Genomic DNA, 13,693 nt, shown 5'->3' with positions numbered 1-13,693 from the left:
GTGTTAAAAATATTAATAATGAAATCTTCATCAAACTCTGTGGTGAAACTGAAGATACTATTTACATGGGAAGCTCTCCATAGATTTATGGTACACAGAGCTTCTGTAGCAACCTGATTCTCTGAATGTTACATTTTTCTAATGTATTCAAAATTGTTTTACTATATTTCTATCTACTTGTAGGGATACCAGTATTCTATTTGCAAGGCAGTGTTTACTTAAAAATAGAGCACACAATTTTCATTGCCTTTTCAGAGTGATGTCTAAACACCTTCTCCCTCCAATGCATCCAGTTGCCTTCACTTCATGTTCAAATGAGTGTCCTGGAGGACACAATCACAGGAAACATCACAGCCCTAAGCTTTACCCCTGAACCTGTCAACAACAACAAAAACAGAAAGGCAGCTTGAATACGCCTTTTCAGAGAAGCCTAGAACTTGAGGTCAGCAGGAGTGTGCTGCTGCCGTGTTCTTAGCCAAGGAAAGTTCTGGTCCCCCACATAAACCAAAGACAAAGAAACACGGTGCATTTTCCAATTGTGCCATGACAGACAACACGGCCACTGGTTCCCTTTGGAAATGGTTTACCCATGAAAGCAGCAACTAGGGATAATAAAGACAGCTTACCACAGTAAACATCAGTTTTCAGGTTCTAAGTCTGCCTATACAGCCACTGCATAGCAGGGGAGATAATTCACCGCCTGCCTGTAATATTAGCTTACTATTTTGTTGATATATTAATTAGTAATTCTGTGAGGTATATCACATGCAGATCTACCATCCCAAAATTTAATACACAAACCTGAGATCCCAGATCTCACTGCATGTCAGAACAACAAAAATAATGAATGTGTCAAATAGGAGAGTGCACAATGTTACATCAAACATGACTGATGTTCCATGCATACAGTGAAGAGTACAAAAAAACCATTACAAACCCCAAATTGTCACATATGACAGGCATGGCTCAAAAACAGAAAGCAGCAGAACTGATGATTTCCTTTAGAGAGCAATTGCTTGACATTAATACCCTACATCTCTGAATACTGATCCAACTTGAGGATTGATGCACGGAGTTAGGCATAATAGTGTTTTGGACATAATCCCTTCTGGTCATATCCCTTCTGAAAGTTTGTTGTTGTTTTTTTGTTCGTTTTTGTTTGTTTTGTTTTTTATTTTTATTTTTTTTTAAAAGCTGCACTTTCTATTCTTCTAGAAAGAGAAGCAAAAAGGCAAAAGAAATAAAACAAAATAGATGTTCTATAAAGGAATAAGATCTTTCAGAAAGTGATGGTAAGGAAATGCAGTACTTTAAGCTTCCTAAGGTATTTTTCAGAAAAAAATTATCTGAAGAGGTTCACCAGGAAGCCCAAAGGCACTAGTACAAGTCTGATCCCCTCTGAAGCTTACAATTGTTATCAAAGCATTTATAGGCTAAAGAGCACCGTGATTTGAAAGTGAATTTGGTACAAAGACATTCCTAAAGATGTTTTACTACTTTAACATGGCACTTGGGCTCAGAAAGCAAGTCCATTCCCTGACAGTCCTTGTCGTTCCTCCTTACTGCTCCATGCACCTAGAGGTGTCTTCACATGATCACAACATTAGCGCACAGTTTCTCACTACCCACCTAGCATTTGGATTCACTACTGAAAATCAGACAGACATTTGAAAGGAGCCCTCACAGGCAGCACTGAATAGGCTCAAAGGAAACCACAGTGAAGCAGCTGAGCTTCCAAGTGCTGGAATAACAACTGCTTGCTGGTTCATAACTATTAAGCTATAATGATGCTACAGATACTTCACAAGCCTCTGTCTCTCCCACGTTTGCCCCACTCTTCTCTTACTGAAGCCGTTACTGTACACAGGACTCTTCTGCCCTGCATCCTGGAAGTCAGAACATCAGTCAAATAAAAGGTATGGTCAGAGTTTAAAAAAAAAAAAAAAAAAAAAAAAAAAAAAAAAAAAAAAAAAAAAAAAAAAAAAAAAAAAAAAAAAAAAAAAGATATGAATAATTAGATGAGAAAGCATCAAGGCAAACCATATATTTGTGGAGCTTTCCCCGATCTATTCACTTAGAAATGAAACAATTTAAAATGTTGTTGCCTTTACTGAATAGGAAGAGCAGCATACAGAAAAACCTTGGTATGTGATGCTTGTGTGTAAGTGATTCATCATAGGAGCACTGCAATGGTCTTAGGCTGCTCCCTGTGAGCTCAGTGTGTCCTCTGAAGCCACTCTGACTTCCAGTCTGCCAAATTAAAAATTGCTAGTACTCTCAAACTTCAGTTTGATTTTGTTTCTTGCAATACGCAGCCATACAAAAAGCATAGTTATTCTTCAAGATCAGCTCTTCTGCTACAGAGGGTTTTTTTTCATTTGGATCACCGTGCAATACTGATTGCTCCTCTGCATTGAGAAACTGCTCTACAAAAAACCGCAAACCACTACCCATACACTGTCCATGACATCTTCTGCTTTCAATTAAAAGCATATGGCAGCACAAGCTAAAATTCCTCTTAGCAGATAAACACATTAGGCCAAATCTACACTAGTGAAAGAAATGCTTTAAAAAAGAGGTATTGTGAAAAAGGTTTGTTACTATTAAGATTTAGCCACTTCTTAACTATTAAGCACAATGGGTAGAACTGCTTCCTTTCATATATTAGTTTAGTTTTCTGACTAAGAGGCCTTGAAACTTTCTCTTGTGCTGATGTCTGGTGACAAATGGACATCAGCTCTTTGCGCTGCCTGTCTTTTCTTTCGCAGCCCTAATACTCCAAGACTCAGCCTCAAAAGCCGAATCCTATCTGTGCTTCATGTTTTTTTCAGAGATACCTTGCCACCTCTGCCAGGTCTGCAGAGTGATCTATTTTTCACTTCTTCACAGTTCACTCTTCCAGGAGGCACACGTGAGCAGTTGTTACTGATGATGATTTGGATCCTAATTAATGTTGTGCGTTTTCGTCAGTTTTTCATTCTACGAAGATGGCAGAGACATGCCAACAGCTGAAACTGCACCATCCATTGCTGCAATTACCACAAAGTAGCTAAGGAAATGGAGATCTGAAAAAAAATTGGTTAGGACTTTATGGAGACCCTTTTGATCAAGCTGTTTAACACCTGACACCTCATCACTGTGTTTTACAGTAATGAACAGGTAAGTTAGAAAGTTTCTCCTGTAAACTAGTGAAATCCATGTATGCCACAGTCTGAAGTTTACACAGTGAAATACTACAGTTACAGCTGTCTAGAGATGCATAAGCGAAAACAAGCATGTTAAAAGATGATTGTTCTGAACACTCCTTTAAGCACAAAAATGTACATCATTTAATCTTTCTTTGCATCACATATCTGGTAAAGGAGAGGTAGAAATAGCCGCACTAAAACCTCCTTGGGTTTCTCCCTGCCACTAGAGAGATCCTACCTTGTACTCCCAGGTAGGATTTGAATAGGAGGTCCTGTGGGGTAGACACTTAAGATCAGCCGGGCAGCAGGTAATACAAAGCTAATATAATAAAGACCATCAAAAGAGCAATTTCCTCTCAAGGAGCTAGTACTACTACCTCTAATTTCACATGCCAAACTGCTTGGACAGCTAATGTGAGTGGACAGAGATTTCCTCATGGCTTAAATTACCACATAGTGCAAAGACTGCTGGACACAAAGGGTGAATGGAATACTGTACCACTTTGAAGCAGGATGTCTGGAGCAGAAGCTATGAAATACAAAATGTATTAGTGCAACACCTTAGGAAAGATTAACTCCTTAACCATAGGACAGAAAAATATAGAGCATCCTAAGTTAAAAAAAAAAATAATTAAACTTTATGCAGTTCTTATTGAGGTTTCAATCAGTGTTACACTTTTTTTCCCCAAGTTTGTACTCCTGAGTCAAACATTGAATAAACATTGTACAGTAGGTACAGAAACTAGTGTCTAGTTAAAAAGCAACAGGTTTGAATGGCCATTGCTTCAGAAGTGTTAAACAGTGACAATAACCTTCCATATGGGAGAAGATAAAAATAGCACTCTCATTTGGTTTATAACTAGGTAAAAGATCTCAACAGTTTCCAACTACACTGTTTCTGTGTATTAAGATGAGATTTGTGATAAATGAAAACTTTAGTAAGGAAACCTGTTGGGGCTGCATCATTTGAGTCTGCGTGGTTGAGAACAACTACAACAAAGCAAAGCAGTCTTTCCAAGTTATAAGCTGCATGAGACTTAATCTTGGAGCACTATGTGAAGGTAGGCAGAGTTCTTTGACTATGATTATAAGGGCTCTAAACCCAATACCCCTTATATCCAATATATTTTACTAGAGTAATAACTAAATTGCTATAACTTTGGCCTTTCGGCATCTATTACAATGGAATATTAACACTTTCACTATCTCAAACATGATAACATTCAGCTCACTAGAACTTCTGCTGACTGTCTCCAAGAATATTTCATGCTCTTTGCACTTTTCTTCTTGCTTTCTTTACAACATCAGGAATAAAAGCTTATTTGGAAGGCAGGTTCAGGAGCAACAAGGACTCACTATTAATCATTTGGTTTGTTCTGAAAAAAATGTGTGAAGGACCACCCTATGTTAATGGGTTTAGGAGAGTCTTCATCATCCTTTGGGGGAAGAAGAAACTGTCGGGAATTAATGGAGCATGGGCTCCCAAAGGATGCATTTTCATTGTTGCTTTCAACTGATCCAGGAGAGTCCGGAGTGTCCATGTTCCAGGCATTTGTGTTTGCTTGAGGTCTGTAACCTGCAGTTTTATCCAATTCTTCCTCCACAGGTGAGCGGCTCTCTGTGTTCAGAGCACTGACAGACAGCTGCATTTGTGGCTTATAGCCTGCTGTAGTCACTACGTCTATTTCTGGCTCCTCCTCTGATTTAATTTGAGGCTGATACATTGATTGAATGTCAATGTAAACCACCTGAGATGACCCCCCAGGTTCATCTGTAGGGGGATTTGAGAGCTCCTCCTCAATGATAGGGGGGCAGTAGGACACAACAACATGATTCTCCATTTCTGAGTCAGAGCCATCTTCAGGCACAGTGGTGTCTGCTGCTGGGGACATCATCTCCGTGTCTTCGATCTTGGGAGCTGCAGACTGTGCTTCCACCACTTCAACACTATTCGGGGTGCATGGGTTCATTTCCAGTGTTTTAAGCGTCTTATTCCCCTGAAGTGAGAAAAAGGAGAAGGGGGAGAGATTTAGCTTAAAAAGTCTGGAAAACCTGAAAGCAACAACTTGCCCAAATTACACTAGTATGTCACTTCTGGATTCTAATCATCCCACAGCAATTAATACAATATAACCACAAAAACTGGTTATGTTTTCTTGGCTCATCACATATTCCTATTAATCTTGAAAGTATTTTACACAAACTAAAGAGACTTGAGATCTTGCAGGAAGTGTTTGAGAACTCTTTCCCCAAATCTCAGCTTTGTGTAACCCATTCCAGAAGGCTGTTTAAATGCCCAGTTCCATCTACTGTAACTATCAGGAGGTTAGGATATGGCATACACATCTCCATACTTTCTACTTCTCCTAACACTATCACTAAGAGGATGTGTTACTCCCATATTGTTATCATGTACTGGCACTTCTCATTAGTTCAGAAGAGAAATGCAGCAGTCCCTTCCTAGTGCAAACATTACAGGTAACTGCATTAACAACAACAAAGCTCTAGATAGCACCTGACAGAAGTTACTCAGTAAATTGGCTTGTTTCCCCCGCCACAGAGTTTTTTCTGCAGTTGGAACAGATGAGTCAAGGTTTGCAAAAGAATTCTTTAACTTGCAATATCTTCCAGAAGTTTTAAATACTAGATTTAAAATGAGAGTTACCTCGCAGATGTTCCTCTGAAACTGCAGTGCCTTACTATTTTCAGGATTTGGGATCTCTGGATAAAATGTTTCTTTAATCCTTTAAAGATGAAAGAAAAAACTTTTATAGGTTAGTAAGGCTTGAAACATTGCAAATACACAAAAGAAGTCAGGACATTTCTCTTTAATTCAGAATACTGAAGACATCTGGTGCAAAGATTTAGTGCATTGAACTTTCCCTGAGTATAATGGAAAAAACAGCAACTTTTTTTTTTTTTTTTTTTTTTAAAGTGGGGAACTTGATATGCCACATTTACTAAAAGTCAAAGATGGGATCTCTACCTGAGTGTTTGTGGATGGCACACAAATTACAGTATGTTACCAGTTTATTTCCATTTGGGAACCATTTATAAACAGTGCTCACTGGAGAAAGGCTCCTGAAAATCGTTTTTGCATTCCTCACTCTGACCTCTCTCCAGTGTGTCTCCTTCTACAATGTGTTTTTGCCACCCAACTTCGAACAAAACCCACTGACATCTTTGGATACTTAGAGAAAACAAAGAATGACTACAATGATGGAAAACCCTAGCACTGAAACAAACACTTCCAGGAAAAGATGAGAACTGAATGCAGGCACTCACCATTCCCTCTTTCGGTAGCACAAGATGCTGGCCATCACTCCAAGCAGCACCACCACTGCCACGGGGATGAGAATTGCAATGATTAATCCTACAGCTGGGGGATAAAAAAGGGAAGGACACTAAGCATATATCCAAAGTGATCAGCAAGTTTTAGGCCTTTTACAACACCCACAGTGATTAAAGACCATCTCATTAAACTCATGTAATAGTGGCCTGCAAAGTGGCAAAGTGTGACCTATTCCATTACCCTTGCACAAGGCCAATCCCACTGTGATTTTGTTCTCAAAAGCACTAGAATTGCACTTTCATGCTACCTGAGCTGGCAAAGCCTTTGGTAATGGCTCTAATAGGCCAACAATTCAATGCACAAACCACACTGTCTCTTATATGGTTTACAAGGCTTCTAATCCCCAAGTTTTAGCTCCAGTACATTCCCACTGCCTTCCTCCATTGATGTTAAGTGCCTCAAGTTGGATTTTTCATGTATTGTAGTTGCACCGCACTGTCTTTCATTAGAAATCCTTTTTTTGTTTTTTTTAGCCCCTCTCATTCCTCAAAGTCAATCTTTTTTTTTTTTTCCTAATTGCCTTTTTTGTGTTTGTTTCTGTCAGGGGATCAATAAAACTGAATTCAAAGCAGAGAGGCATCTGTTTACAATTCTGAAACTGATAAATATTTCCACAGTGTCTTTCTTCCCACCATCTATTAGCAGATATTCATCATGGGAAACCTGACAAAAACAACTAGCTGCTTGAGAAGACCAAGCTCAGACTCCACTATATTTAGTAGCAGCTTAGAACTTATTTTTCTTGCATACATTACCATGAACTACAAAGTAGCTGCAATAAGAAAGGATCTTTCCCTCACCCTGAACCGTACCAATTTTTGTACTTATAAATAACCAACCAAATGAAGGAAAAATCAGACTGTAGGCCCAAACTACCTAGGGAGACCAGAAAAAAACCCAACAAAATAAACTCAGCTTTATATACATTGTACAGCTCCTATGCTAAAGACTATTAATGAACATGGATAATCAACTTACAGTCCTCCTTTGTCACGACATAGAGGCTGTTTGGAGGGCTCAACCCACCAGCAGTGTAGGCTTGTAGCTCCAGCTGGTAACTTGTTTTGCCTTGAAGATCAAGTATTTTCATAGACTTCTGTGTTAAGTTAGTGATATTGTTCACTTTAAGTTCTGGATTCCCTGTTTGTTTGGAAGCAGTGAGAAAAGCATAACTGTGTAAGAAAGGATTCACAAAGACAGCCTGAGCTTTAGCAAAACTTTCTTGAAGCCAGCATGTGAAACCTGAAGAATAGTCTTTGTAAAGGAAAACTGAAATAAAGAATCCTAGCAATGCTGCTTGCTTATACAGCACCAAACAGCACAGGAGTGTGGTGTTGCCACTTCAGATTGACCTCATTTCCTTACACTCCTGCTTGTCCTCTTATTTCAATGTGAGTCAGGCTTCAGTTCTGTACAAGATGGGTCCTGGAAGAATACACCCTATTAAATATAGCCATGCAACCTCCCCCTGTCTCATCTACTCAGGGTATCTGTGCACAGGGCAGCGTGACACATTGCCGCTTAGTCACTGCATAACTTTATGGCCTGACTGAGCCAGGGTTTTCTCCAATTTTTGCTTTATATTGAAAAACAACCGTGCTAACCACACAAGGAGCTGATTATTTTAAATGCATTTGTCACATATCAAGGGCCAATTTTGTCAATGAGTAATGCAAGTGAATTATTATTAAAGCATCCTTTTTATTAAAGTGAAATTATTAAAAAAAAAAGAATAAAAAAGAAAAAAAGAAAGACAGTATAAGCAAGGAAGTTGCAATCTATACAATCCATTTACCTGATTCTGAAAGTCTAGGCTTTATAGCATCCTTTTCACCTTTTGCAAAGGAAAGAAGATACCCCTTTAGAAACCCTCGGCATTCTTCAATAGGAATATCTTCCCATTTTACCAATATAGAATCTGAAGAAGTTTCTTCGACAGTAAAATTTGGTGCACTTTTTGGCGCTGTAGGGAGAATTATGAAGGAAGAAACTAGTGAGAAATCACCTTAACATTAAATACTGAAGCCATGTAAGTGTTTAATCAGTTTTATTTCAGGGTTAGCATTTCCAACTTTTTCCTCAAGACTTCTTCCCTCACTGTCAAGAACATGTGAAAAGACTTAGTATATGATGCTACAAAAGTACAACCACGTTGGTCTCATTGTTATTAATTACTCCGGTATTATCTACTAAGAGAAGATGCTGAAATAAAAATTTCTCTTTGGTCAGTCTTCTTACAGTCTCATACATGTAAATACCCTTCTTCCTGCAACAAGCCCCAGAAGATTCTATAAACATTCTGAGGATACAAATTGCTTAGCTTTTAAAGGCTTTAATGCTAGCTTCATAACTTTTCTTAAAATTAAACAAACTCCACATTCCTATCTTGGAAATCTATTTCAGCGTAAAAGAACTGCTCCTAGCAGTCTTTGCAAGTCCTTACTCCAGTAACTGAAGCCTACTGAAAGGTCACATGCACCAGGACTTAGTCTGACACTTGGCTTTGATCTACCAATGCTAAACTCATGTTTAAGAATGCATCTATTTTTCTCTTGGTTATCTGTCCAAAAGCAAATCTGAAGTTTCACAATGCTATGCTCTTGTGCAACGTGAACACATTTCTTAGTTCCTGGTAAGTTTCTTCTGCATGTTCAGTGCATTTTTAGTCCCCCAAACTCTTTATACTTTGAAAGCTCCTGATATGGCCAGAACACATATGGAAAACTCTTCTGGGGAACTCTTCAGAACTTTTACAGATATACAAATGATTGAAAGTTGAGTTTCTGGCAATATTGCCTTAACCTCACCTTCAACCTTAGCAATGAAATAAACAACTGCCTTTCCAAGGGCTCAGATTATGTCAGCAATTTAGTTTTCCAGGCAAACTATTCTAGCAGATCACACACTGAACTTCAAAGCGAAATGGGTGTTGTAGTTACAATACAATACAATACAATACAGCTGTGGTCTTAAAGGGTAAAGTCATGTTCAGACACCTGGGAACAGAAAGCACTCAGACACTAATGGATCTCCAGGCCAGCAAAGTTTACCCCTGGGTCAAACCTCAGTTACCCAGACAGGATTAGCATGGGACAGAATACAAGCACAATTCTCAAAGTGGCTTGTGCTCTAAGATCTCGTTTTGGTCTAAGAAGTGTTTTCAAATAGAAATGTTAGGGACACTTTTTATAATTGCTGAGCTGTACCAAATGTGCTCAGAAGTTTACTTTGATTTGATGAATCGAAAAAAGTTGCCTCCTCTCCCGCAGAAGTGATGCCAGCCATGTGTTTCAAATTATGCCTGTGCCTACAATTCTCAAGACCACTGTCTTCAGAATGAACTTCTGTGCCACCACACAAGCTGGAGAACACGAGGTTATTGCATGCTTGGAACTGGCAGGAGAAATTTATTACAGTTATACACAGAGAACAAACAGAAGTCAGTAGTACCGCATGGCGATTCTGGTCTCAATCTTCTTCTGCCAACACTGAGCTAAAAATAGACACAGTCTAAATTCACTTTGTAGAGATCCTGAATGATAAAGTGCACTTACGCAGCTCTTTCATATACCCAGTTATGTTTTTCAACAACTGATATCCAGTGGATTTGCAGCCATACACTGAAAAGTTGTATCTCACGCCAGGTTTAAACAGAGCTGCAAGAGAAAATTGCTGTAAGAATATTTCACTTCTGAAGTATGGTGCTTTTAGATTTCACATGATTATGATAAAAATATGCATTAAAAAATTACAAAGTGTAATGGCATAAATTACCAATGGCAAAAAACACATCCCAACTTGTAATTCCTACAAAAGCCATGCCATCAGATGTGGTTTAGAAGCAGTAACCTAATCTAGCTCCCAGAGAAAGTTTAGTACTAAACAAAGAGGATTCAAAACAAGCTACTCAAATTGCATAAATTACTCTTTCCATAGGGAAACCCAAACTGAAGTTACCAGAAATAATCCCCTTCCTTTCCTCCCACAGCAACCATGTAGATCCTGCCTCCTCCTCAGAAATGCAAATACATTTTGAAATAACCAGTCTTATTGGAGCAACAGTACAAAAGATATGGAAACAACTCTCAAATGTGATAGTGAAGCACTTTAGCAATGAACTTCAGTCCTGAAGTGACTTTACAAAACAAATAGTCTTAAAAATTACGCTTCACATGTGTTTGATGGAGATACAGGTGTTTGATGCTACAACATGTAAATCATTTACCACTTTCTAGGCTTTTCTCAAGTCAGGGCTGTACACTACTTTCAAGATTTTTTCTAAACAAGATGCTTCTGTGAAACTATACAAAAGTCAAGCGTCCAGGTCCAGCCTGAGAGATTCTCCCGACAGGATTAAGCACAGAGGTGGATTTGCCTGCTTGAGCCCAGAGCAGCCAGCTTCATAACTTGCACAATGTGCTGCAAGAACCATTCCATGGAAAAGCTCAGGAGCAGGGCAGTGCATCGTTGGACAGACATGGTATTGTCTGCTTGAAAAAAGCAAGCTCTAGCTAGCACAAACAAAAACAACATGGACACAGTGTTGTAATTACAGACAGAAAAACATATTGCCCCCACCCTCCTAGGTCTCACTCCCCCTCAACTTTCCTATGTACACAGCTTCAAGTTGTTTTCCTGAATGGAGACTTTAATACTAAACTCTTCTAGAAAGGAAACATACACCTCTGCTGTTTGAGACAGCAGAGAAAAAAATCCTTTATCTTTCATGGGTCCTCTTTTTCCTCTTCTGCTCCTCCTTGTCCCACCACAGCTGAGTTTCATTTCCCTGATCTGCCCACCAGCATCTAGAGACCTGGAATGTGCCCTGTTCCAGGAAATTTCAATTGTTGACAGCAAGCCAACACATGGAGGTCACACTTAAAAAAATCTGCCTCATGTAAAAACAACGGATTAGTCTTCCCCCATCCTGAGCAGCACTGCTTATGTTTAGAATCCAAATAAAACCCCAAACCCTAGATTAACCATTATGCATTAGGCTGAGTTAGGAAATTGTTGGGTATAGCTAGAAGAGGTAATTTCAAACAAGTTAATAAACACAGGATGATAAAAGTTAAGTCAAGACTGGTATTTGGATTTGGCAAGACTGCATAAGAAATTAAAATAAACACAGTACCAAGAAGGATTTCATTTATTTACACAAGTATGCAGCAATGAAACAATCTTTAACCTATAGCACTGGTGCTGCTCTCACTCCACTCACTGCTCAGGCTCTCCAAAAAGACTAATATGAAATTACTTTTGACTTACCAGATTTTATCACTGCATTTGTTGTATTTGAAGGAAATTTCTGCCAGTCCACACTACAGGGTTCAGACCCAGATGAATGACACCATTTTACTATGTAGCCACAGGTCACGTTGGGGTAAGAATCCCAAGAAACATTAATTCCATTCCCCATTGCCACGGCCTGTCCTGTTATGATATTGTCTGCAACAAAGATGACACAAAAATCAGAGGGCAGACACTTGTCTATAGTCCAAGATGAAGAAAGCCTTCCAGACACACCACAATGGCTTTATAAATGGCAGTCATTTCTAAGAATGAGAGGTGTGCATGAACTGTGAAATCCAAAGTGTTGTACTCAGCTGTGCTTTCTGAAGTGCCCGAAATCAGACGTAGCCTGCAGCAAATCCCTCAGCCAGCCTTAAGTATGGTGATGAGAAATGCAGCAACTCAGGACTGGCTTAAAAAGCACTTTTGCAAGGTAAGGATTTACAGCAGATGTCAGATTCAAATATGAATTGACACCAATCTGGCAGGAGCCTCCAGCTATAAATTCCTGCTGTCATTTCATCAAATGGTTTGCTTTGTGTTTCTTTCAGAGTGTCCTGCTGTCACTCGCCCAACCACAGACAACCATTTTTCACCAAGAATCAACAGCAATAATCACATCCCTGGCATGGATGTGATTTATGATCTTTATGGAGGCTTCAGTCTACCAAGGGTAAATTAAACAAACAAACAAAACAAAACAAAACAAAAAGGCAAGCAAGCTTTGCCTTTTGTCTATTTTTCTTTTTTCTGATTATCAAAGGTTTAACTTCTCTTAAAGTGATCAGCTCTAGGAACAGCTCCGGATTCCTGCAGCTTCCCTCCATGGCTGTCCATCAGCCAGGACCCTGCAGAGCTAAGGGATGGTTTCCAAGGGCCACCACAAAAGCAGTGGCCCCATGACAGATCTGCAAAAACAATCTCAGGGTTTTAGTTTTCCTTTTTCAGTGTTCTCATTTACGCTCCCTATTGAGTCTATTATTTCATTTTATTAAAGCTATAAACTATTGGAAGGATGAAGGGCAAGGACAGCTTTTAGGAATCAGTGCTATGAAAACTACTCTCACAGACATGCTGTGAATGCTGAAGAACTGTCTATTTTTAAATAATCTTAACATACAGCTAAGTGTACAGTCCTTTTCTAGCTTCCTCATGGCAAGAAAAAGACATGATTAAAAAAAGCAAGTCAACTCCACAAGTATTTCCATACTTTTTCCAAAAAAACTACTATGTATCCAGTGAAACTATACTTCTATGATGCTGGAAAAGACAGTATTTCTAATTACTTGGCTTTAATTTTCCCATTTACAGAAAGGAGGTTTTACTGACCATGAGCATATACTCTAAAAAATGCTTAAATACATGACACTCAATTTTATTTCCTGAGCTAAATGACTAGAAATTCACCACGAGCAGTACTGCTCATTTTGATGTATTTATAGCTGCAAAGTAGACTAGGAGAAAATAACTTCTACCACTAGAGTACTGCTGTGGTAGGGGAGCCTGGAACAGCCAGATTACATGCCCTGACTCTCTACAGAGCTCTTTTCAGAGACAGTGACAAATTAATTAAGGCAGAGTATCGTTTGTTTGTGTTTTCAGTTTTCAGACAACCTCAGCAGATCTCCAGCTTCAGAGCCACTGCTCTCTTATGGACATTAAAAGCACTTAAAAACTATACACAGGAAGCAGACAGAAAAGATGTTTGGGCAAAAATGTCATCCAGTTCAGTGAATGAGTCATCTTTCATGACTCCAGCCAGTGACTCAGATAATTCCTATACCAACTTGAGAGCAAATCTTTAATGAGTACAAGTTGGGTAACACCAAAAAGAACCTCAGACATCTGAGTGAAAGCTATA

General features: G+C 39.0%; 1 protein-coding gene across 5 annotated transcripts in view; it reads right to left on the bottom strand.

Moving 5' to 3' along the window:
- Nucleotides 1–2,976: 2,976 nt before the first annotated feature.
- Nucleotides 2,977–13,693, bottom strand: part of LIFR (LIF receptor alpha) — a 47,925-nt gene continuing 37,208 nt past the window's right edge. For all 5 annotated transcript variants that reach the window (XM_027878698.1, XM_027878696.1, XM_027878695.1 and 2 more), the window contains 7 exons: nucleotides 11,809–11,988; nucleotides 10,095–10,196; nucleotides 8,336–8,503; nucleotides 7,519–7,680; nucleotides 6,474–6,567; nucleotides 5,854–5,932; nucleotides 2,977–5,185 (listed from right to left, as the gene is read on the bottom strand). In XM_027878698.1, the coding sequence (XP_027734499.1) occupies nucleotides 4,547–5,185; nucleotides 5,854–5,932; nucleotides 6,474–6,567; nucleotides 7,519–7,680; nucleotides 8,336–8,503; nucleotides 10,095–10,196; nucleotides 11,809–11,988 (1,424 nt within the window). In that variant the 3' untranslated portion in view covers nucleotides 2,977–4,546. The remainder of the gene's footprint in view (nucleotides 5,186–5,853; nucleotides 5,933–6,473; nucleotides 6,568–7,518; nucleotides 7,681–8,335; nucleotides 8,504–10,094; nucleotides 10,197–11,808; nucleotides 11,989–13,693) is intronic.

Source organism: Empidonax traillii, unplaced genomic scaffold, assembly GCF_003031625.1.
Source record: "Empidonax traillii isolate 1590-97213 ecotype Southwest subspecies unplaced genomic scaffold, ASM303162v1 scaffold44:size1908036, whole genome shotgun sequence".
Taxonomy (NCBI): Eukaryota; Metazoa; Chordata; class Aves; order Passeriformes; family Tyrannidae; genus Empidonax; species Empidonax traillii.
This window is presented reverse-complemented; position numbering and strand designations above follow the sequence as displayed.